The sequence below is a fragment of the Ammodytes marinus genome (assembly GCF_949987685.1).
Source record: "Ammodytes marinus genome assembly, chromosome: 22".
NCBI lineage: Eukaryota > Metazoa > Chordata > Actinopteri > Uranoscopiformes > Ammodytidae > Ammodytes > Ammodytes marinus.
In genome coordinates this window covers 13,368,006-13,393,479 of record NC_137226.1, presented here as the reverse complement: position 1 = coordinate 13,393,479, position 25,474 = coordinate 13,368,006, and the positions used below count along the sequence as shown (strand labels likewise).

At 42.4% G+C, this 25,474-nt stretch overlaps 4 protein-coding genes across 4 annotated transcripts in view; 2 read left to right on the top strand and 2 right to left on the bottom strand.

Annotated features, from left to right (window-relative positions):
* Nucleotides 1-6,758, top strand: part of LOC307268779 (striatin-interacting proteins 2-like) — a gene marked incomplete at both ends in the record, with an annotated part of 8,323 nt that extends 1,565 nt beyond the window's left edge. The window contains 12 exon segments of the mRNA XM_080051525.1: nt 15-80; nt 169-232; nt 584-626; nt 629-654; nt 767-841; nt 1,045-1,142; nt 1,856-1,982; nt 3,956-4,056; nt 4,407-4,473; nt 4,596-4,700; nt 5,291-5,495; nt 6,508-6,758. Of these exon segments, the coding sequence (XP_079907651.1) occupies nt 15-80; nt 169-232; nt 584-626; nt 629-654; nt 767-841; nt 1,045-1,142; nt 1,856-1,982; nt 3,956-4,056; nt 4,407-4,473; nt 4,596-4,700; nt 5,291-5,495; nt 6,508-6,758 (1,228 nt within the window).
* Nucleotides 6,759-10,260: 3,502 nt separating this feature from the next.
* morn2 (MORN repeat containing 2) lies at nt 10,261-11,129 on the bottom strand (the record flags this gene model as incomplete). The annotated part of the gene is made up of 4 exons (XM_080051524.1): nt 11,011-11,129; nt 10,817-10,923; nt 10,533-10,669; nt 10,261-10,363 (listed from the first exon to the last, which is right to left on the bottom strand). The coding sequence occupies exons 2-4, from the start codon at nt 10,889-10,891 to the stop codon at nt 10,261-10,263; spliced, it is 315 nt and encodes a 104-aa protein (XP_079907650.1). The 5' UTR covers nt 10,892-10,923; nt 11,011-11,129.
* Nucleotides 11,130-12,769: 1,640 nt separating this feature from the next.
* dhx57 (DEAH (Asp-Glu-Ala-Asp/His) box polypeptide 57) lies at nt 12,770-22,973 on the top strand. Its single transcript, XM_080050679.1, has 23 exons — nt 12,770-12,855; nt 13,143-13,502; nt 14,116-14,337; nt 14,511-15,427; nt 15,778-15,962; nt 16,068-16,189; nt 16,335-16,530; nt 17,018-17,142; nt 17,314-17,447; nt 17,566-17,620; nt 17,728-17,939; nt 18,158-18,274; nt 18,388-18,484; nt 18,815-18,988; nt 19,158-19,358; nt 19,807-20,083; nt 20,236-20,331; nt 20,425-20,508; nt 20,653-20,790; nt 20,933-21,007; nt 21,096-21,230; nt 21,322-21,522; nt 22,037-22,973. The coding sequence occupies exons 2-23, from the start codon at nt 13,387-13,389 to the stop codon at nt 22,178-22,180; spliced, it is 4,023 nt and encodes a 1,340-aa protein (XP_079906805.1). The 5' UTR covers nt 12,770-12,855; nt 13,143-13,386; the 3' UTR covers nt 22,181-22,973.
* A 1,081-nt stretch (nt 22,974-24,054) lies between these two features.
* Nucleotides 24,055-25,422, bottom strand: stmp1 (short transmembrane mitochondrial protein 1). The gene is made up of 3 exons (XM_080050700.1): nt 25,282-25,422; nt 24,952-25,005; nt 24,055-24,606 (listed from the first exon to the last, which is right to left on the bottom strand). The coding sequence occupies exons 1-3, from the start codon at nt 25,294-25,296 to the stop codon at nt 24,529-24,531; spliced, it is 147 nt and encodes a 48-aa protein (XP_079906826.1). The 5' UTR covers nt 25,297-25,422; the 3' UTR covers nt 24,055-24,528.
* Between the last annotated feature and the right edge of the window lie 52 nt (nt 25,423-25,474).

The following is a 25,474-nucleotide window of genomic DNA, read 5'->3' as shown; positions in this document are numbered from 1 at the left end:
TGTGTTCTGTACAGGGAGAAAGACATCGAGCACTTCCTGGAGACCAGCAGAAACAAGTTCATCGGTTTCACTCTGGGAAAGTAGGTATCTCGTATAAATACTATAAAACAATCTTCTAAACCTTTTCATCATGCATTATTGTAGTGACATTTATTGTTTTTTTTGCAGTGACATAGACACCCTCGTGGGCTTGCCCAGGCCCATCCACGAGAGCGTCAAGACTCTTAAACAGGTGAGTGGGGCGGACTTCTTTGTCTTTATAAAATGAATCTGTCCTTCTGAAACAACCATTCAGTCTCTATTACACAGCCTTTCTCCTCTTTTCCTCCTTGGCTTTGGCTCTTTATGGCCCCTAATCAATACTCCTTCTCTCTGCTCAATCCCCCGACATCCACGGCACTTAGCCACTTAAAAATCCATACTTTCTGTTATAGCAAACTGAGAAGTGTTGTTACACAGAGGAATGCCCCCCGGGGTGTCAGTTAGCCATGCTAATTAACACTCACTTCTAACACATTCACATGCGTTTCTATTCTATTATCTCTAGTGTGTTTTTTAACCTTGTTTCTTTTTTCTTTTCCAGCACAAATATGTTTCCATTGCTGAGGTCCAGGTCAAAAGGGAGGACGACTGCAGCAGTGTCCAATGACTCTGGTATGTTTCAGTTGTTGCCTGAAATGTAATTTTGTTTGGTGAATTTTGTACAGTATACACACCGTTTGTGCACTTGATTTGACATGTCGATTTGACACGTCATGTTGAACAGGGCGAGGAGGATGTGGAGGAGACGCCAACAGAGATGCTGTACCTGGGCATGCTTCCCAACCTCTCCCAGTATGTGGTGAGTGGTAGTAGTGTCCTACTGTTTAGCTTCACCATATTTGACATCATCTTCACATTTTCGCCACCTTGATTTGACCCTATCTTTTCTACCAAATGACTTTTCCTTTGGCTTCAAATATTGAACACACACAGTCATTATCATACATGTACATCTCAAAAAATGGCCTACGTCTAACATTTTGCAACTGTTGCCTTTGTCAGATCGCCCTGCTGAAGCTGCTGCTCGCCGCGGCTCCGACCTCCAAAGCCAAAACCGACTCCATTAACATCTTGGCTGACGTGCTGCCGGAGGAGATGCCGTAAGTTCTGTTGAAAGAGTGCAGCAAGTTTGAATATATTTATCTAAAAGCACCTTTTTTTTATGCATCTACAGACATTTGTTGATTTGGAGCCCCGTTTAGACATGGATTTAATGTGAAAAAATTTACCTTCTGAGGAGCACAATCTTCACACTCGAGCTGAACATTTTCACAAAATTAGAAGAGATAATTAGGCTTATTTTGTATTTAATCTTTATCTATGTGAAAGCAAGAAAAGTCTTTTTATTGAGAGTATGAAGTATGGCCTAGCTTTTAGACTAGCTGACACTCAACCAGAGCTGTCCTAATGAGAACAAAATATATATATATATATATATATATATATATATATATATATATATATATATATACAGTATATATTTAAAAAAATAAAAAATCTAATCTGTCTGACATTCTCATGGCTGTAAAACGGTACATTCTCGGCTTGGTCTGCCGCTGTAGTACACCATTACTATTGCCAATTCTAGCTGGAAAAACCTCAGATGTAACAGACTCATAAGAAGATCTGTTTGTTTTCATAGCAGAGTGAACAGCCTGTCTCTCAGTGCTTTTGTGCTTTGTGTTTTCCTGTTTTTGAGACAACGGATTATTATTATCATTGTTATTATTAGAAACCCGAAGGCCTTACTGTGTGTGTGTGTGTGTGTGTGTGTGTGTGTGTGTGTGTGTGTGTGTGTGTGTCCGTCCTCCAGTATCACAGTCCTTCAGAGCATGAAGCTGGGAATTGACGTGAACCGACACAAAGAAATCATCGTCAAGGCCATCTCTGCACTGCTGCTGCTTCTGCTCAAACACTTCAAGCTCAACCATATCTATCAGGTTACAGACACACACACACACACACAGACACACACACACACACAGACACACACACACACAACACACACACACACACAGACACCTCCTATAGGCGCCTCACATTACCATCTTTTCTCCTTACATTAGTCTCCGCTTTCTCCATCTCGCCTTCCCCCAGATGCTACTTCCACTAGTCTCCACCTGATTATCAGGTCAAGCATGCTATTACTTTCCCCTACCCCCTACCTTGAGACATTGCTTCACACTCCCTTTCATGGGCTGCTTTGTAGAGTTATAGTGGTGGTGCCCTCTGCTGCCACAACAGGGGATTTCATGCAGACACATTGCCAGAAGGCAGCTGCAGTGGAAAATCAAATCGATTAGTCTTTTATCATTAACACACGGACATGAAAGCTGCTTTTTTAAGTATGCACTTTAAAGATAAATATTCCATTGAGGTATCATTACATACAGAAATGGGGGCAGAAAAAATGTACTCAATAAAATACTGAAATATGAGCTCAAGATAGATTCAGCAGCAGAATCGTTTTCTGTTTTTAATAGAAGTACAGCTTCTCGGATAAAGGCGAACACTTTGTATAGAAATCCACCCGTTCTTGTCCTTTTCCTCCACAAAGGTAACCAATGAATGATACAGGATTTATTCCCTCCAGAGTTTGCCCTATCGACATCATAATCAGACATGTTGATTGTGTCATCTACAAAGCACCTCAACTGCAAAAGATTATACCCAGGGGGCAAAGTGATTTTATGGACATGGAGCGTTGTAAAAGGTTGTTCACCAAAAATGACATCTAGGACCTTCCACGATCACAACCTGGGTGGACAACCTTGTCAACAAGCTGCTGGAAAGCTACAGCGGGCCGACATAGCAAATCAGAACCACTGATGTGAATGGGGTGAATGGGGATGGGCTAATTGGGAATTTTTTGAACTTATAGATATCATTATGAAACTTTGCGAGTTGATTACTGACATTAAAACAACAACTTTTTGTATTACAGTATTTTCCAAAATGTTTAAATAAATATGAAAAATCATCAATATCTTACTAATGATGCGTACATTTGCATATCTGCAAAGCCCCAAAATCTAGATGTTGGAAGAAAACAAAGTCAATTTGTTTTTAAATTTTGAAACCAGAACAAGTGTCCAACTGCCTGAAGCCTTTCCTAATCACAGTTCAAATTTGATCAATAACCCATAGAAAATACATTTTTTACACAGTTACATTTCATGTGCCATGGACCAAAAGTGTCCTTTTGGAGTCTCCAGCTGGTATTTTAGGAAACGGCTAGACATTCCCTGGGAAAAAACAGTGTAAAAAATTATTTTTTTATGGGTTATTGATCAAATTTGAACTGTGATTAGGAAAGGCTTCTGGTAGTTGGACACTTGTTTTGTTTTCAAAATTTAAAAACAAAATGACTCTGCTTTTGTCCAACATCTAGATTTTGGGGCTTTGCAGATATGCAAATGTACGCATCATTAGTAAGATATTGATGATTTTTCATATTTATTCAAACTTTTTGGAAAATACTGTAATACAAAAAGTTGTTGTTTTAATGTCAGTACTCAACTTGCAAAGTTTCATAATGATATCTATAAGTTTAAAAAATTCCCTATTAGCCCACCCCCATTTGCTTAAACTGTGGTTCTGATTTGCTCTATGTCGGCCCCCTGTATCTTTCCAGCAGCTTGTTGACCAGGTTGTCCACCCAAGTTGGGATCCTGGAAGGTCCTGGATATCATTTCTGGTGAACAACCTTTTACAACGCTCCTTGTCTGTTTTTTAAAAAAAAAGGGGTTTTGCCCCCTAGGTATAACCAATTTACTGAGTTTAAACAGTTTTTATGTGTTGTTATTTCTCAATGTACAGGAGTTTCTGTACTTTTTTCATTTGTCTAGGTTTTTGTCAGACTGCCAAACTCATAACTTTTAACATTGCCACTTCCTCCTCCTTCGCCTTGCAGTTTGAGATCGTCTCGCAGCACCTGGTGTTTGCCAACTGTATCCCACTCATCCTCAAGTTCTTCAATCAGAACATCATGTCCTATATCAGTGCCAAAAACAGGTAGGGACCCTTTCCTCTTCCCTTTATACTCTCACAAAAAGACAGACCTCTAGAAATGTGCTCGGTGGACACACATGGTTTGTGTTTGAAGGCCCAGCTGGTAATACAGGTAACAGAGTATTGGGCACGGCTGCAAATCCTGAAAAAGTGTACATCAGCAGGCTTCCAGGTGGTGGCACAGATGGCTTCCCCAGCATCAATGTAATGATAAGAGATTAAAATGCAAAAGGAAATGGTGCAGGCTGCCATACTGATGACATACAAGAGTAGACTGGGCTGTGTGAACTATACGTGCACATCCTTACATTCTACATAAGTACATGGCTTTGTCTTGTGTGTTTTCATTGCAGTATATGTGTGCTGGACTTTCCCCACTGTGCGGTCCATGAGATGCCGGAGCTCACAGCCGAGAGCCTGGTGAGTCCAAACACTGCCAGCGTGTCACCTGACACCTATACTCACTGCATAAAGGTCAGCTAGTAACAAAGCCTTTCCGGATGTTGCTATTAAAACTGTTTATTTATTTATTTATTTTTTAGGAAGCAGGAGACAGTAACCAGTTCTGTTGGAGAAACTTGTTCTCTTGTATCAATCTGTTGAGAATATTGAACAAGCTGACCAAGTGGAAGCACTCCAGGACAATGGTGAGTAATTCTGCCCTGCTGCAAAGCCTTGAGGACGGGACTTCCCTCTGTTTAAAAAAAACAATCTGATAACCATATAATCATGTTTTAATACACAATTGTATGCAACCATTGCAAATCAGCAAAATCCACATCATATCATCAAAGAACTGAGAGATCCGCTTCATTTGAACTTCCTAGAATTCTCTGCAAGAACAAAAAACGATTATTTGCATTTTTATTACAAATTTCAAGCTTGGCTGGATCGACCATCTGTGTGCCCCCCTCAGTATATGAATACACATAGCAGGGGCCCAGCCCTTGGAAAATAAAAATAAATCGTCCCATTATGGACGGGTACAAATCCATCAGCAAAGAACAGCCATGTTGATACTTTTTATATATTTATATCTATTAGTACATAGAGAGCAAATGTCCAATGGGGCTTCTTTACACAAATACAGATCAAGGTTGATATGTTGCCTCTTGCATTCAGGGTTGATTTTTTTTAAAGTTGTTACATTACCTGTGTGAGTTTTTGAGAGTAAACTTAAACAGCCAGCAAACATCAAGCTCCTGCAGTCAAGTTGATTTCTGCTTTTTTTTTAAAGATGCTGGTGGTGTTCAAGTCTGCGCCCATCCTGAAGAGAGCTCTGAAGGTGAAGCAGGCCATGATGCAGCTCTACGTCCTCAAGCTGCTGAAGATCCAGACCAAGTACCTGGGCCGCCAGTGGAGGAAGAGCAACATGAAGACCATGTCGGCCATCTACCAGAAGGTCCGACACAGGCTCAACGATGACTGGGCCTACGGAAACGGTAAACTGCAGTCGACTGAACCAGATTCATGAAGTGTTTAGGCACTTCCCTGCCATTTTGGCACATTAGCTCTGATGGACCACATCCTGAGCTGGCCCGCGAAAAAACCACATGCCAAATGACATGCTTCAGTCTCATATTTATTCTTAGGACAATAACTTCATTTAAAGCGAGGAAAAGCTGTTTTTTTATACCTGTGTAATTCACATTGTTGTGCAGACTGGAAAATTCATGATTCAAGGTCACAGAAAACAGTGTATTATATCATCACTTACTGTATTATTAAGTGGAGCTTTCATAAAAGATTTTGGGATTATCCGCGGTGTTTAGAACACACATAATTCCTCATTCTGCAGGAGCCACAGCTCAAGTCTCAGATCCTCATAAATGAAGCGGCTATGGAGATAATTAGTCCCAGCAGTGCTGCTTTAGCTGCTGATTAATAGAACAGAGACTGTGTGTGCCGTGAAGGATACGTTTACCCAAAGCTGTGCCAGCGTTTCAGGTTAATAAACACTAATTGCATAATTAATGGTGGGCGGGCACATTGTGTGTTTTACGTATCCGTGTGTGAAATACAGCGCTCCCAACAGTCAGGGGCGAACAGCCTTGGATGGTGTTGCCATAGCAACAGAGACAAGAGGTTGGGGGGGGGATTACAGGGTCACCATCCCTTGTGGGAGAGCAAGTGATCTGTCACCATGAATGTTAGAGAGGAAGATGGATGGAAAAAGAGTAGAATATAGCGGAGAAATAATCAATAATAAATCCAGGCGCAGGTGCTTTGGGTATTGGGTCTTGACATTTACTATTTAATGCTGCCCCTCTTTATAAAATATTAATGCATGTCTATTTGAATTTGTCTGTGTCTATTATATGTCTATTTTTACGTGTAACTATACCATGATCTATGGAGAACGATATCTCTGCTGCCATGTATGCCAAGTGTGTATCATGGTAGTGACAAGGAGGCTGATTCAATTCCCCTCCCCTCTTGCCCCCCCCCCCCCAGACATCGATGCGCGTCCCTGGGACTTCCAGGCGGAGGAGTGCGCCCTGCGGGAGAGCATCGAGAAGTTCAACGCCCGGCGCTACGACAAGAATCGCAACGGGGACTTTGCTCCGGTGGACAACTGCCTGCAGAGTGTGCTGGGCCAGCGCGTGGAGCTGCCCGAGGACTTCCACTACAGCTATGAGATGTGGCTGGAGAGGGAGGTCTTCTCACAGCCCATACAGTGGGAGGGACTGCTGCAGAAGCCCTAACGGAGGCAGTCCAGACAAGGAGGAAGGAGGCATGGCGGGTTAGTGTTAGGTTAGTGACAGAGGGATGGGGGAGGGTGAAGAGGAAGTAGCTGGAGATGGTTAAGTCCCGCCCCCCTCCAGGATATGTGACAAGAGGAGATAGAAGAAGAAGAAGAAGAAGAAGAAGAATAAGAAGAAGAAGAAGAAGAAGAAGAAGAAGAAGGTTGGTAAAGTGGAGCACAATTGACAAACAACTGGAGCTTCCTACAATGAGCTGCGCACAAATAAATCACACACACACACACACACACACACACACACACACACACACACACACACACACACACACACTCTAACATGTGCCTACGACTACTGTGAACACACATGGACATGACGAGCAAGAACAGAGGTAGCAGTTAATAACAAACCGCTGTAGCAGGACACTGTTTCGGCCAGTAATAGCCTACTGCCACAAAAATATATCTCCACCGCTTTGTCAGTTTATATGTCCCCCTTTTTAAAACGGTGCTTTTTTGACACCTCAGCGATGCTTTCTTATTTATTTGTATCAATACGTGTGGTTAAACGTTTTATGATACTTCTTTATTTGAATGAAGATGTAAATTTCAATAATTTCTAATCAGTTTATATAATTTTTTAACACAAAGCCTTTTGGGTTTGTAGTTGGTCGATGACGGATTTGAAACTTTTCTTTATGTATTTTCTAGTGGACAAAAATCGTCTTTTTTGAAGCAAAAACCACGGGGTCAATTTTGATAGTCCTAATGTAGTAGTGGGAACAATTACCACTAATGGCATACTTATCTCACGTAATGTTTCACCAAAAAAAAAGATATACCAGCTGTGAGTTTGTTTGTGAACGTAAAATGTATGTGTGTGCAGAAAGAAAACCGGCAAATATTGTGGGGAGGGTGATGATTTGTAGTTAGAAAGAAAGTTTTTTTTATACGAAAAGTGTAGCTTGCTTTGAAGTCCTACCGTTCCAGGTATCTTATATAAAATTGTCTTTTGAATTTTCAAATCCAGAAACAACATAATCAAATCTCTAAATCACTGATGTCACCCAGGATTCTTTCATGTTCACATAATCGAACCAAAAGTCCAAAGTAACCCGACAAACATTGACCAAAACAAGCAGTTTAACCTTCGTCGTTGATGTCTTTTCTCTTTTAAATCCTAAACTACAGTTTGATAACACTCCCTTCGAAGCATAAATCTCATCTTTACTGTTGCTTGACGAAGTTTGTTTTGGAGTGTGCTGCCTCAGTGTTGCCCCCTTGTGGTTATTTGGGGGAACACTGCTGTGATGACTGTTAAGCAGTTATCACAGCAGTTCTGAGGCAAAGAAATGTATTTAAAATAGAAATTGAACTTAAGACTTAATTAGATTTCTGCTTTAACAGATGTATTTTCAAACAGTATTTTCCATTTTACAAGACTTTTGTAATTGAGAAAAACTGGTTGTTTTTGCCAAATGTACGTTTTGTGAACTACCACAGCAACTTTTCTATGACACCATCCAGGGCTAATCAACCCTCATAGCAATGACTAGAATGGTGGGAATACTGTTAAGTTAGTGTTGAGTCCCTCTTAATCTGCCCAGCAACAGCCTACTATATTCATACCCTTGAGCTCCTTGGTAGTGGTGGCCTTTGGTGAGCACTTTGTGCCACGCTTGCTTAGAAGAACACAGCTATTACACAAAAATGGTGCTGTTTTTTTCTAGTTTGACTTCACTGTGTAGGTACCTTTTTATCGTTCCGTTCACATCCGACTACCTAACCAGGGAGGCTTCAGAGTTGAAACTAAAGCACACCAACAGAAAGCACAACAAAAACAAACAGGAAGCATGTTCACATTTATTTATGTGTCGCTTGGTTCGTTGCTCGATTCAAAAGGTTGTCATCTACTTAAGGAGTCATGAGAAGTTGTGTATGATTTTTGCACCAAACAATACTTTTGTGCTTCTCTAAACGTGCATGGCCACTGTTTTTTTTTTGTTTTGTTTCACATTTAAACATGATATTTTGAATCGTTGCTATTTTTGTCTCATTGGTATATCTAGCACAATAAGAAGTGTACTTTTTTTCTTTTCTTCTAAGGGTCAAATTGTTCAGCTTTACAAGGGATATTTTTTTTCCAGGAAGACAAAATCATAAAAAAAATATAATAATAATGTATACTTATATATTCTCAGGTTTATAGAGATATAATATATACCAACAGTTTGAAAAGCTTCATTGCCATCATCTAGCTCACTACCTTTAGTGATTAATACACACTAATTGTCACAAACTCTTGTTCTAAAATAACAATAAACATTGACTGCATTGGCTGTACATTTTCACCACACACAATAACTCATTGTGAGATTGTATTTTATAAGTTCAGATGCATTGTCTTTTTTGTATCTTGTGCCAAATTTCAGTGCCATTTTCTATTTCTATTATAATTGTTGTTGCCTTCATGTTTTTTTTTCTTTCTCATTCAGATCATCACTGAAGGTTTGCAATACAAAACAACATTTTTATTTTCTACTTGAAAATTGTACAATCAAGCTGTTTGTTGTATCTGGTACAGTATTTTACCTGAAGTGTTTAGCATTATATGGATGTCATGTTACTATACATATATTTGTCATTTTGTCACACATTTCCGTATTTGTATAGTCTAGATAAAATACTCTATACTGAATTTATTCAGGGGTATGTGCAATTACAGATCCATAGAGGCATTATACAATAGAATGACGAAGAATTACAATATCAGAGTTGCTTATTAAACAATGTTGAACAGTTTATGAGTGTTCTCCAAGTGATTATTCATTGGCTGGGGGGGGGGATACAGGGTTGCAGAAGGTGGGAAGCTGGTTCACACAAACCAACGCTAGAGGTCAACCAACTGACCACACACAGCATCAAGTCACAAATCTCCTCAGGCCAATGTTCCAATAGTGCAAGTAGAGCCATTGTGGATGAAGGAGTTAGCAAAATGCTCTTCTGTGATTGGCTGATGTTGGTGTAATAATGACGTTCTGGTGTAACCAACGAGGAATGAACAACGTTTGATTGGTGAACAATGCTTATTTTTCACAGATGGAATCACAGATTTGTGGAAATTAAAGTCTGAGCAAGTAACTTAGAGTGCAATTAAACAAGTTGATGCCAACATGCCATGCATCGTTTGTGTCCCACTGTTACCTAAAAGCAGGGGACACAAAGGAGCATTAAATTAGACGTAATGAGATGTTCCAAGTGAAATGAAGCGTACGTACACAAGGAGACACTTCCTGTGTCGCAGCATCCAGACCAGTAGACAGCTGAGAAAGTGACACCAGGCAAGATTCATGAATCACTGATTGATTGCCATCAATAAACACAAATATGTGAGGCATTTAGCACAGCAAGTCTATTTATTACATGCTAAAAATAGACTTGATTTAGATTTAATTTTATGTAGAATATATCACACATTGCAGTTCAGTTATGCATTTTCTTTTGGCCTAAATGTTGTGCGTCATTTTCAGGCCCAGCGCCGCTTTGCCGTGGAACTCCCCCGTCCAAACCATCCCCTGTGTGTCAGTGAACGCCCCTTCTCCCTCCAACCTAGAAAGGACAACAGAAATGTTACATTTTGTATCCTTGTATGGCCAAAAAGACACCAAGACTTTGGTCTGAATAATTCATCCCCTAACCTTTACCCTAATGCCACAGCAAATTGAAATGGGAAATGTCACATAAGGAATGACGTTATAGCCTAAGTGCTGCTTTTTACCTGTTCTTGTGAAAGTGACCTTTGTAAGAAGAGCTGTCTGGGAAGGTGTACGTCCCCGTGCCGTGGTACATGTTGTCTTTGAATTCTCCTTCATATATTGCTCCAGAGGGATGCTGCATGGTCCCATTGCCATTCATCTATTAGAGAGAGAGCGAGAGAGAGAGAGAATGAGTCTCCACAGAACAAAAAACTGAAATACATCAGAAGCTGTTTGCTTGCACACACACACACACACACACACACACACACACACACACACACACACACACACCGTAAATACATACTCTGTCTTCACGCCACTCTCCAGTGTATATGACACCATCTGCCGAGGTGTGTTTGCCGGCACCACACCTCACCATGGCCCCTGATGCAGACTTGCTGCACTCCCCTTCTGTGGACAAAGATATAATGCGACAGATCTATGTGAATTGTGAATGGGATGTACATTGATGAAGCAGTATCTTCAGTTATCACTCACCATATCTGTCTCCATTTGGGAATATGTAGGACACCTTTACAGGTCCTTCCCCTGTAAACAAACAAGACGTGAAAATACCTCAAGCACCTCGGCTGCCGGATGAATGTGCAAAATGTAGCCCACAGGTGTGAAACTTGGATATTTACTTTGAGGTGAAGTGAAAAACATACACAATTAGGGGTGTGTGTGTGTGTGTGTGTGTGTGTGTGTTAGAAATCAGCAGATCTTCACAATAACACCCTACCAGACATCAGTGAAAGCTTCCTTCAGCTGGCAGATAGATGGTGTATGTCACAACGTCAAAACCGACAGGAAACCAACTTCTAAATCATGAAAATGTTGTGAATTGTTGTGAAAATGTCACACACTTCGAGCTTTATCTGTTACAGTCTATAGCTCTAGTTCTAACCAGTCCTGACTCATGTTGCTACTAAAAGAAACCCTTTGATATCTCGTGTTGTACCCATGACCTAAGATGTACGGATGTATCAGCAGTTCGACGCAAAGTGACGGGGTTACCATGGTAACAAGTTTAGTGCAGCGCTAGTGAATGTGTTTCTTTTCAAATGTCGTCACTATTTTCATAAAAATTATGTTGAGCTCAATGTACTTCAACGACACAAAGGATATAGCCTTATTAATAAATCACTTCATTTAATTCTCCTTCTGCGTCTTCTTCTTTTATTTCTTTTTTTGTCTTGTACACCGGAAAAGGAACTTTGAACTCCGGAGTTTCGACCAATGACAGAGACGCATTCTGCCGGTGTTCTGAACAGCTGTCCCAGGTTCGTTCGTGCTTGTTATGAAAGAAAAAGTTTATTTCGAGTACTTTCATACTTCGCCGTATGCTACTCGCCACATTTGTATGGCGTTCTCACTTTTTTAAAAGTGTTGACTTAACGAGCGAGGAAGCGACTCCTAGCTAGCTTGTTGGTTGAATCAGATGTGATCCTGCTAGCTGCTAGCTTGTTAGCCAATTGAAGCCTTAAAACACTTGTGCTGATACCACGCGGCACACTACCACGTTGTTTTATTTGAGAACGAGCGACGTCCTGTGTTTGGTTTTTTACTTACTAATTGAGCCAGCCAGCGGCGAGGCGTGAAGTTAATACAAGGTACTTGCCCACCGGTCTGGCTGATACCGGTAGTCTGCGTGCTTTGTTTGATTACATCATAATTGTAGCCAGTAGCCATCAGGGGCTGTATTACAGAACTGTAATGTGTGTGTCAGCATCAACCATATCAATGTACGCACTTTAACTAAAGAGCCAGCCCACGGCGATGTGCGACACTGTGTGCAATGCAGTGGACACACAATAGCCTGTTCCGGGTCCGCAACTAGCATTCCTCACTGGTGGTGTATCCAGGACGTTAGGCTTGTAGGATTGATTCAAACCCCTTGCCTTTTGTGGTTTCTCCTCGCAGATTGTTTGCTGCTATGGAGGGACACTGATTGAGTGTGAGTATACTTTGGTGGCTCTGCTTTAGTACTGGGATAACAGAAGTGTATTTATTTTCTTTTTTTGCAAGAAAGGATGTGTTTATGAAAGCTAGGTTGCTTGAACAAATACATACACATAGGCTATATGTATCTGTGATTAAACTGTCCATGTATGTTTCAACAGAGAGATGAGTGCAAGGAGAAAAGGTGGACAGCCTAATAGAGGAGGGGGGAAATTTAACAAGCCAAGGGGCCGTGGAGGAGGTCGTGGTCGTGGAGGAGGAGGAGGAGGAGGAGGAGGAGGGGGGGGGAGGAGGAGGAGGCAGGAAACATGGGGGAGCTGGTGGTCACTGGGATGACGACGATGATTTCAGCCTGAGTTTTGCACCCGCTCCTACTGGCAGGTAAGGGTTACGGCGAACAAGTTAAAGACCAGATTTAAAACATTTAAAACACAATGTGCCCCATTCATTATTGATTTCCAAATGTTCTTCTCTCTCTCTCTCTCTCTCTCTCTCTCTCTCTCTCTCTCTCTCAATTCAATTCAATGAGCTTTATTGGCATGACTATTATTGCAAACAGTGTTGCCAAAGCATTAAAGATAATGCAAATAATAATATAACATAACGTACAGTCAAGTTTACATATAATGTCCAATATCTGTCTGTCTCTCTCTCGGCTTTGCCTCCAGACCTTCCAACAGAGGAAGAGGTGGTGGACGAGGCGGGTTCAGTGGCGGTGGGAGAGGCGGAGGTAGCGGTCGAGGAAGTGGCAGAGATGGCGTTCGAGGGAGAGGGGGAAGGGTTCGAGACGGAGACCGCGGCAGAGGCGCTGGGAAAAGCAGCGGCAGGGATCTACCGAAGGCCCTGGCGCGGAACAGAACGTATCCAAAGCCAGTGCCGAGTGAGAGCAACAGGACTGAGTTCACCAACAGGATGGAGGCCAGCACCATGCCCATGCAGAAGCTCTTCATGACCAATGAGAACCAAGAACAACTCAAGGAGCTGCTGCGGGAGCTACAGAACCAGGACTTTGAAGATGACTCGTATGAGTAAGTACCTTCTACTGAATGCACTTCAAATGTGCTGCATCGCTTTATCTGTTGAAGGTGGAGTCAGCGACTCTAAAGAACGCTTGTTGTCAAAATCAATTAAGTCAAAATGAGTGAATATAGGGGCGCCCTTAGCTCAGTTGGTAGGGCGTCCCCCCCCATGGGCCTCGGCCAGCAGCGGACCCGGGTTCGATTCCAGCCCGCGGTCGTTCTCTGCATGTCACTCCCCTCTCTGCCCCATTTCAACTCTGTCTCTACACTATCAATAAAAGCATAACAATGCCAAAAAATATCTTAAAATAAATCAGTGAATATTTACTCACAATTTTCTACCTGTCCAAACTGTTTGTGCGCCGGAGATAAAATCCATTCTTAATACACAGCCTAGGCAGTGTAAACGGGCATGTTGCTGGTTACGCTGGCCTCCTTTGTTCACGTGCCCTTTGTTTACATACTTTTTTCCTGATTGTGAGAAATACTCACTGATGTTTGCAAAAAGAGATTTTGCCAACAGTAGTTCTCCAGAATCGCTGACCAATTGGAATGCTAGAAAAATTATAATTATTTTCTTATACTGCAACTCTACATGAACACATGATCCTCTCTGTCTCAGTGAATCTGGTTCCGAATATTCGGAGGAGGAGGAAGAAGAAGAAGAGAATGAGGAGGAAATTGATGAGTTGGACCCGCGTGAGGAGGGCCAGTTTTGGCTCACTAACGACGAACCTGTGGAGGGAGCAGAGAGCCAAGAATATGAGCAGCCGTATGATTCTGGAGATGAGGGGCCCACTCCTGAACCCACCATCTCCTTATTTGCCATAGGAAAACTCTGCAGGTGATGTTCAGATTTGTTTTATTTTTTATAATCAAAAATGTTGGATTTGACAGTTGCCTTTTTGATTTAAGCCATTGTTTTTGCCGCCCTGCTGCCACAATGTAACATTAATATTTTTTTGTGAGTATTTACCTTCTCTTCAAATCATTTCCCATCACCTTTCCATGGTGTAGATTTGGCTTTGACAGGGAGCGAGGCAAGCAGGCGCTGGAGTCTGGTGGAGGAGACTTCGGGGCGACCTTGGAGCGGCTCCTCCACAAGGTTTACACTGAGCGCTACGGCCAGAAGGCGGTTTCCCCTGCTGGGCTGGACGGCGTGCCTATGGATGAGTGTTTGAGCCAGAGGCAGGAGGAAGCTCTGGCTCTCACTGCCATCTACGGCGAGCGCTTCAATGAGCGCATTGCTAACTCAGTCTGGACAGTAACCCTGGACCTCCCCTTCCTCGCAGAACGTGCTGCCAAAAATGCTGTCGGAGTCGGGAGTCGAGGCGGCCGAGGAGGAGTTGTTCACCTACGTGATGTTTGCAGATTCTACCTCAAAGGCCAAGGCTGCCGGTTTGGGAACAAATGCAAGTATAAGCACGAGCTTCCTACTAAAGGCAAGTCCAAAGCTGGTTCCCCAGACCCAACGGCCCCTAGTCAACCTGGCTTCAGCAGCTATGCCCCTCCTGAATATGAACTAGAGATCCGTTTCCCCAAAGGAAACCGCTACCCATTTCAGCCACCAATAGTCGCCTTCAGCACCAACGACGAGTCTCTCGGGGGGGCAGGGAGGCTCAGCGTGACCGAAAAACTGTTTGGAGAAGCGTTGGCCGCAGCAAAGAGCAGCGAGCCCGTTGTTTACACTCTGATCGACTTATGTGAGGAGGAAGATGCAATGAACGAACTGCTGGCTGTCAGTCATCACAAGTACAGCACGCCGCCACCTGTTGTGGTGATTCCTCCACCACCAACCCCTGTGTCCATAGCAAAGACTAAGAGTGTGAGGAGCAATGCTGCTGAGGAAAGCAAGAGTAGTAGCACCAGCAACAGTAATCATCATACCACCAGCAGAAGGACTGCTCCACCTGTCAACCAGAGACCCATGGATCGTGAGTCAACAAGATTACTTACTGTTTATTTGTTAACATACCTATTTCAACCAAGTAGATCTCAGCACTTAGTGTTTCCCCTAGGTTTACTGCTTTGGGGGGGTGGGCAGCAGTTGTGGGGGGGGCGGGGCTGCAGCCTTGTTTTTTTGTACAACAGCCATGCTGAACAACCAGGTTTTTCTTTTTACAGAAGTTTCTATTTACAACTAAAATTACCCTCCCCCCTCCCCCCCCCCCCCCACACACACACACACACACACACACACACACACTGGTAGGGGAAACACTGGCACTGCATCTATACTATGTGTATTTGAGTTAAAAATCCCATTACCTCTGTCTTTTTAAAGTGAAAGAGACAGCAGAGGCAGAGGAGCTGGATGAGAGAGACGGGGAAAAGGAGGACGAAGCCGTTCCGGTGGAGAGCGAGAGTTATGTCGCTCTGAGGAAGAAGATGGTGACCAAACACAGCCAGAAGATGGACAATCTACTGAAGGAAAATGGCAAGCTGTGCCGAGAGTTCCAGAACAAACAGGTAAAAGAAGACATCTTAAAAAAAAAAAAATCTTGTCTTTAAATTTGATCTTACTTTAAACCATTTATTTAATGCCTTGCCGTCCTCCCATCCTTGTGTTCACAGTCCTCCAAGCGCTTCGGCTCCATGCTGGAGCAGAGGAGGAAGCTGCCGGCTTGGAACGAGAAAGAAAACATCCTGGAGCTGTTGGACCGGTGCCAGGTGCTGGTGGTCAGCGGGATGACTGGGTGGGTCACACAGGGCAGCATCAAGCGTTGGCATTTACAAAGAGATGGCATTTAGACAACATTTAATTTGGTTTGATGGAAGACAAGATGAAAGTGAACCGTGACAGATTTAGCTTATTGTTTACGGTCTGCCACTTCTCCCCAGGTGCGGTAAGACCACTCAAATCCCTCAGTTCATCCTGGACGACTCATTAACCGGTCGAGCGGATGAGGTGGCCAACATCATCTGTACTCAGCCGCGCCGCATCTCTGCCATCTCCGTGGCCCAGAGAGTAGCACAGGAGCGGGCAGAGAATCTGGGCAACTCCGTGGGCTACCAGATCCGCCTGGAGAGTGTTCGGGTACGGGAACATTCAACATGTAATATCTAGCATGCAGAATTTTGGAATTTGTTAACTTTTGCATAGACTGCAGTTAGCTTACAAAATATGTGTACTCTACATGTATTTTTTAGTATTGAATAATATTATAATCATAAATCAAAACTAAATTATTTTGAGGCACTGGAACCAAACATAAAACTAGAATGTTTTTAACCAAAACAGTGGGCCCTGCTGATGTAAACAACAAATAAATAGTACATTTTAAGGTTACTTTCTAACTTCAAACAGTGTTGCGGGGATAACATTTTCCTCTTTTTTTTTTCTTCAGTTATGATAATGTATATACCTAAGACATTTTTCATTTCTCTGACACACCCAAAGTTGAATAGTGCACCTTTAACTGGGTCCAAATAATATGCAACATTATCTAAGTCGTATCCTAAGTACATGTTGGCAAGCTTTTATATTTTTTAATAACTACATCAACACTTCTCTCTTCTCTCAGACGTCTGCCACCAGACTGCTGTACTGCACCACAGGCGTGTTGCTGAGGAGACTGGAGGGCGAGGCCGACCTCAAAGGCGTCACGCACGTCATTGTGGATGAGGTGCACGAGCGAACGGAGGAAAGGTAAGATTATGCAAATCACTTGCATATGGTACAAAGTGTATATTCAGGCTGCTCTTCGTGTGTTTTGAGCTAATGCCCAATAGCTTTTGTAAATGGTATTTACACAGTTCTTCTTTTATAGCTGGTTTCTTGATCGAAGTTTGTCTTTCTCTTCCATCTTTTCATTGTCAGTGACTTCCTGCTGTTGGTATTGAAAGACCTGATAGTGCAGAGGCCAGACCTGAAGATCATTCTAATGAGTGCCACGCTGAATGCCAACCTCTTCTCTGAATATTTCTACAACTGTCCCGCTATCCACATACCAGGTATGTAGCCAGTTGTGGTATGCTGTTTAAGACTTGATATGCATAGTACATGTTCAATGCAGACACCTCATTACATAGATTGTTGTTCCCCCCTGTTAGTGAATCTCTCTCATTTCAGGGCGTACCTTTCCCGTCACCGAATTCTTTCTCGAAGATGCAATTGCTCAAGCCCGGTAAGAACTTTTCCCACATGTATGCAAGCAAACTACCATATACACAGAAGGAGACAAGAGTAGTCCAGATTCTGAAAATCACAAATGGTATTATTTATTTTCCCCAGCTATGTCATCGAGGACGGCAGCCCTTACATGCGCTCAGGGAAACAGAATTCGTCTTCTGCGGGTGGCCGAGGAAACAAAGGCAACCCCAGGGACATTGTGGACGACTTGGGCGATGAGTGGAACTACATGTCCCTCTGCAAGAAGGACGTTGTCAAAGACTCCATTCCCGACCAGCAGCTCGGCCTACCGGAGCTCATCATCAGATTCAAAGGTGAGTTAAAAAAAACAGTAGCTTAAACTGAACGCGTTTGAGTTATGGGTTCTTAAACTGTTCCTGCTGTCGTATCCAAATCAATTGTAAATAAAACACACTCACTCACTCACTCACTCACTCACTCACTCACTCACTCACTTACTCGGCAAATGCCAAACTGAAAACAAAAACTCATTGAGGTGTGTGTAAAAAATGTTGTTTTGCTGTTGATGCAGATACTAAGAAGTCTGTGCTTAAGACGATCTCTCAAATGGACCTGGACAAGATCAACATGGACCTGGTGGAGAACCTTCTGGAGTGGATTGTAGATGGGAATCACGACTTCCCTCCAGGTAAGAATCACCCCCCATGTCTCCTCTAGTCTCCAGGTAAGATGTACAGACAGACTCTTTTGGAAGTTTCAGTGTGGGCCTTCACCATTCTATTTTTTTCTTTCCGTGTCCAGGTGCAGTGCTGGTGTTCATGCCCGGCCTGGCTGAGATCAAGACGCTGTATGAGCAGCTCATGTCCAACAGAATGTTCAACAACAGGGGCGCAAGCAGGTCTGTGTCTTAACAATAACAGGAAGTGAGGTCGCTGCAAGCACGCTAGACTTTAGTGTTCATATTATTAAGGGTTGACAGTGAAGTATCTAATCTAAGCTGGCAGTCCTTTTGATCATTATTATTTTTCTAGACCATTGCTTTTAAATGTAGCTCTAAAAAAGGATCCAGAAATAATTTATAGGTTTTCCAGAGAATCCCTAATGCATGTGGGTGAATTAATTTGTGATTTTTTTTTTTTTTAATTCAAATTGTCATAGTTAGTGGGGGAAACAAACACTACCTACTAGTGAAATGCTGATTCATTTGGATGTGCTTTGGCCTCCTCAGGTGTGTGGTGTACCCTCTCCATTCAACCTTGTCTAATGAGGAGCAGCAGAAAGTCTTCAACCGGCCCCGGGACGGTGTCACCAAGATCATCATCTCCACCAACATCGCAGAGACCTCGGTAACCATCGACGACGTGGTCTATGTCATCGACTCTGGCAAGATGAAGGAGAAAAGGTGACCTCATGTTTAGCTATAGTGAAAACATAACGCTGTATGTGTGTTGATTTGATTCATGTACATTTGTGCATTTTAGAGAAAAATAGATGTGGATTTTACCACTTTATTTGGGCACACACAAATAATCTAAATGAAAAAAAAAATTCAATCTTGGATATATTATCAGGTACGATGCAACTAAAAGCATGGAGAGCCTGGAGGACTCGTGGGTGTCTCGGGCCAACGCGCTGCAGAGGAAGGGTCGAGCCGGTCGCGTGGCCTCAGGTGTCTGCTTCCACCTCTTCACAAGCCACTGCTTCCAACACCAGCTGGCTGAACAACAGCTGCCTGAGATCCAGAGAGTGCCCCTAGAGCAGCTCTGCCTCAGGTACATCCATCCGTTTGCTCTTTGTGAAAATGCCAACCTGCTCTGTTGTCTCCGTAAATGCAAATAGGACAGGTTTATGTATGCTATGACTGTTGGGATTTATGCATGGAAAGTAAGGCAAAGATAGTTTAAAGCTATAACTTCTGTCCCCACCCCCCATGAGAAATTCTGAGTAATTACAACAACACTGTTTACGCATCTACCTCATTTATACCTTCTGCTGTACGTCAAGGTTTTTATCTAAGCAGTAGCATCAACAAATGAAACATTTCTTGGGATTTATCTGAGCTCCTGCGCCAGTGTCAGGGGGTTGATACAATTTTGTAAAACTTCCATACCGAGAAATACAGAGAGCATTCTGTAGCGCTGATAGGCTTAATAAACTTTGTCAACAGGAACAGTACTTCACCATGCAAGTCTTTACAATTTCTACTCCGCTCTCCAACAGAATCAAGATCCTGGACCTGTTTGCAGACCGGGCCCTGGAGTCTGTCTTTACTCGGCTCATCGAGCCTCCGGCTATGGAGAGCTTGAACGCAGCCAAGCAGCGCCTGCAGGACCTGGGAGCTCTCACCACAGAGGAGAAGCTGACCCCGCTGGGCTACCACCTGGCGTGTCTGCCCGTTGACGTGCGCATCGGCAAACTCATGCTGTTCGGTGCCATATTTCGCTGCCTCGACCCAGCACTCACCATCGCTGCCAGCCTGGCCTTCAAATCCCCATTTGTAAGAAACTTGCTACTCTTGACCGACCATGTGTGTCACTACCTTGTATCACAATGCTGGATGTTTGGATCCTCAACCTCAAGAAAACCAATATATTGATTGTTATTCGTCAAACAGTGTCTTATTCCATATTTGGTCTTTGTGTTTTCCAGGTGTCCCCGTGGGATAAGCGAGAGGAAGCCAATGAGAAAAAACTGGGCTTTGCCTTGGCCAACAGTGACCATCTAGCTTTGTTACAGGCTTACAAGGTATTTATTTAATAACAGTATTTAAGTGTACATATGTGTTTATTTATTTCACTTTTCAAGCAATAGATGTGATGGATTTTCTGTCTCTTGCAGGGATGGAGCTCAGCTACAAAAAATGGCAACCAGGCCAGCTATAACTACTGCAGGGAAAACTTTCTGTCTTTTCGAGGCTTACAGGTCAGTCTCTACAGCAATGGTTTAACGATTTTAAGATGTACCATCTGACGTTTATCAAGTTCTCCAGATCAATCAATATTTTGTTTAAATTAATTTATTAAATTTTGGTGCTGTTTTTAATAGTGTGTGTTTTGACGTGTGCAGGAGATCTCCAGTCTGAAGAGGCAGTTTGCTGAGCTGCTGTCTGACATTGGATTCATCAAGGAGGGACTGAGGGCCAGGATGATAGAGCGCATGAGCTCTAAAGGCACTGATGGTGTTCTGGAGGCTACCGGCCCGGAGGTAACATACACACACACACTGTAGGGTTTTAGTTGTTGTTCCAAAAAACGCATAATATTTTGCTTTGTCGACTACCTCCTATCTAGATTATTTTATAAAGAATAAATTACAATTCTATGTTTAAATGTAATTCCTTTTCTAGGCTAACCTGAATGCAGACAACATCCGGCTGATGTCCGCCATGCTTTGCGCTGCCCTCTATCCCAACGTGGTCCAGGTGTGTCATCATTCTCTCCCACCATTGGAATAAGAAACTGAAGCCAGCCATAAGTAGAAAACATGTTTGACCATGTTTTTGTTTCCAGGTGCGATCTCCTCAGGAGAATTTCAAGATGACCAGCAAAGGAGCGATGAAGATGCAGCCCAAAGCCACCGAGCTTCGCTTCATGACCAAGAACGATGGCGCTGTCCACGTGCACCCCTCGTCCGTCAACTACACTGTGAGATATAAGAGAAAGGGCACGTACCTTGTATGGAACAGCTAGTAAGAGCGAGGACAAGCCTTTTAACTTCTCCCTGTTTTTCCTTCAGGTTCGCCACTACAACAGCCCCTACCTGGTTTACCACGAGAAGGTGAAAACCAGCCGCATCTTCATCAGGGACTGCAGCATGGTGTCCGTCTACGCTCTGGTGCTGTTTGGAGGAGGCCAAGTCAACATGGACCTACACAAGGGACAGTTTGTCATCTCCCTCGACGATGGATGGATCCGATTTGTTGCTTCGTCTCATCAGGTCAGGGATAAAACATAACTGTTAAGAAGATCTTAAAGCTAAATTGTGTGGTTTTTTTTTATATATAAATTAATTAATGTTGGTTTAATTCAAGACATGGCCATATGTGTTGACAGAAAGTTGATAAAGCCTATCAGGTCCAACAAATTGTATTTCCGAGTATGGCCGCATTTACAAACTGGTGTTGCCCCCCCCCCCCCCCCACTGATGCAGGAGCTCAGAAAAAGAAACGGTGGAGTTGTTGATTCTGCTGCTTAGAAAAAACCTGGATTTACAGCAGAAGGGATTAAATCCATGCGCGATCACTGAAGGCTTCCCTCGTGTAGATGTGCACACAGTGTTGTTGTAATTACTCAGAATTCCTCACGGGGGCAACAGTGTACCATTACACAAATCCCATTTAAAATTGGTTAACACATCATTTTTGTACATTATAACAGCTATAAATGCAAAAGATTACTATAATGGCTTTGTAAATATAAATCTATACTGTATGTGTGTGTGTGTTACGCAGGTGGCTGAGCTGGTGAAGGAGCTGCGCTGGGAGCTGGATCAGCTGCTGGAGGACAAGATCAGGAACCCGAGCATGGACCTGTGTACCTGCCCCAGAGGCTCCCGCATCATCCACATGATCGTCCACCTCATCTCCACACAGTAGCCCTGCTACTTAACACCCCCACCCCCCCTTTCACCCTTTAAGTCACCCTCAAGGGCTTGATTGCGTGTAGCTATGCAGTAAATGTCTCTCCTCTCCTGCATCACTGCCACAAAGTTATTTTAATAACATGTTAATAAGGGACGACTGTTTAGAATTCGTACTGTAAGGATAGATCAGCAGGGAAGACTGTATGTGTGCTTCTCTGGTTCAAGTGCAGTCACGTAACCACCTTGCTGCCACCTGACACTTTACCATAAATATCAGTTTACATGAAATACAAAGCGACAATTATCTCGCTGCACTTGAGGCTTTTTAAAGCAAAAAATGCCTTTTAAAAAAACATGGCTATTTGCAGGTGATCAACAGTATAAACTAAAACATTTTTTTGTTTATTTCAAAGCCATACTATTGTATGTGCAGTAAATTGACGCAAAATTGATTGTTGAATTTGATTTCAGATATGACTTGTAAACAGCTCATTTTTATTTTGGGTTGTGTGCGTCCGGCTCACAACGGATACGTTTTCTGGGTCCATATTGGATTTCGTATTCTCACAGTAACTGCGTACTGTACTTGCTATGGTTGTGAATATTTATTATGTATTGCATGATTGAAACATCCAAGAGCCTTCTGCACGGTATTCAGTTGGTTTACATTTACTGAATGTATTTAGATGTTCCAGTGATATCGAAAACTACTTTCACAAATGTGAATGCAAGGGCTTTTTAAATCAGGAGAATTTGGTGAGAATTGCCAAATAATTTGAAAGCTTATTGTCTTATCAAGTGACAAATTCCACTGCACTTAAAATAAAAAAAGCAAACATAGCTTGCTATTGTCTTCTTTTATTTGAGTTAAAACAACATTCTACCCCATGTGACTGTTGCCTTTTAAACTGCTCTATTGTTGGGCTTTGTGTCATTGAACAAAGCGGCAAAGAATTTACAGTCTTGTTGTGGGTGAAACCAACCCATTCAGGAGTGAGTGAGACTGCTCTGTCTCTATGGCAACAGGACAAACACATGGGGGGTATCACTGTCCCAGTTGAGGCTATTCAGTTGCCACTTACAACAGTGCCAAGTCCGGTCTGGTAAGAAAACATAAATTTTATCATTTGTGAAAATGTCAAGCTTGGGAGCTGTTTTGAGAAATCGCATAATGAACTGGCTAGTCGTTAACTCATCTTGTCTTTCTGGAGGAGGAAAACAGATCTAGTGCTAATAATGCATTTCTCCGTATGGGTCTTACTTTGCAGATGGGTAAATAGTCCCTCCTCATATTGGAAGTAACGGGGACATCTTTCACTATGGTAAATATAATATTATAGACTACTAGGCATATCTAAACTATTCAATATGGCCAGGTACCGAACAATGTGTTTCTTTAAAGCCCACCAAGAAATCAAGGTCTCACAGTTCAAGGCCCGCTAAGAAGACCAGGAGTCCAAAAGCACCCAGAAAAAGGTCCTCTAGTGCCAAACCCAGCAAGACGGAGGTGGACATCCTCAGCCCTGCAGCGATGGAGAACATCTACTACATTTCCCACAATGCAGTTGACTGCCTGGAGTTCAGAGGCTTCGGGTGGCCACATTCAAATAAAAAGAAGACAACCAAACGGAAGAAGAAAAAGTAGAAGATCATTTGTGTCAAGCCTTGAATTTTTCTCCATTTTGGGGTTCAAGGGATAGTTCAATTAAAATGCCTTTCTAATGGCACTATCTAGTGGACATATCTTTAATTACCTAAAGGTTACAATGCAACAATATGGATATGGATACATTTTTCTATTCTTCCTCAAATTCATACAGGACTGTATAAATGCACCAGTGAAATGTTAATTCATCAATAAGGCAAAGACTTCAAACAATGTATTATCAGCAACTTTATTGAAAACTGATTCAGAATTGGGTTTGCACTTTCATAAAAAGTTTGGCAGTTGCTTTCAGCTTGTAAAATTAAATACTTTAACTTTGGAAACAACACGCAAGAAATTCCATTTGGAGAACATTAAATAAAACCTTGTGTGTAAGTTAAAACCCAGCAGTGCATCCTAGAAAAGGCCCAACAAAAGTGCCAAATATATATACCAGACTTGAAGTGATCCCACGTGTGCATTGTAATTTTCTTTAAATCCAGTATTTTATCTTATAAAAATAGCTGCTAGAATGAGAACATGCCTATACAACTAAAGGGAAGAAACAAAATATAATTCCAGGCACTGTTAATATTCTCATAAATATTTTACATGATGAATCCTTTTATCAAGTGTAACCCTCATTGGAACTGTACAATAAATAGTTTCTCTCCACAGTCCATCTCCTCTTGCTTGTAACATGGTCACTGCTTCGCTCAATCTGAGCCTGGGGGCTTCTTCTTGGCCTCCACATCTTTCTTGAAGGCATCGAATTTCTTGGCTATGTTGGGAACCTAGACATGGGGTAAGCAGGAGGGTAGATGAAAAATTATACACATAACAAGTTGCCGATTTTATTATTAGGTACACCCAGCTAAAACTTCGGCAGCCTCAATATAACAATCAATAATGCAAAACATCTTACATTAGACATGTTTGAGTCAACTTCTGTGTTCTAAATATTATGTCAATTCTATTTATTTCATTAAAGATGATCTTACTATTGATCATAATCCCCAGACACCCTTGGTTTGTCCGGCGGAGGGCGTGGTAGAGACGGCTCCATGTGACAGGCACATCATTTAACTGAGTGGTTAAATCAATGTTTACAAATAATGAAAACTTGTCAACAAACTTACATCATAGTTTTGAGCCAGGTACATCCCCACAACATTTCCCAAGGTGAAGCCGGCCTGGAAGACAAACAACAAGTCATTGAATTGTCATTTAAGGCCGAATACCTGAATTGACAGGGTGACACCTTTTTTTTATGTCGACATTAGTTTGAGTGACTTCTCGCTGTATAGCGCGTGACAAGTAGTTCTACTTTATAACTTCGTCATGGGCGTCAAGTCAAAAGTGGCTACTTTTGATATAGATGTCAAGGTATCATTATGCTAATACGTTAGCTTCGCTAGTTTCGTATCGTAGCAGAAGATGTCAAGCATGATATTGTCAGTTTAACTCACCAGGAACTGCAACATGGTGTAAAACCAAAGGCTCGTACCGACAGACTAACTTGCTGACTTAAAATCAGGCAGTAAGTTAAAGTTAAGAGGGAGCAATATCAACCAGTCTGCTTCGTTAACGAAGCTAGCCCGTCATCAACAATGACTACGCGCATGCGCACGAAATTAAGTTATCGCGTTATTTCTCGGAGTA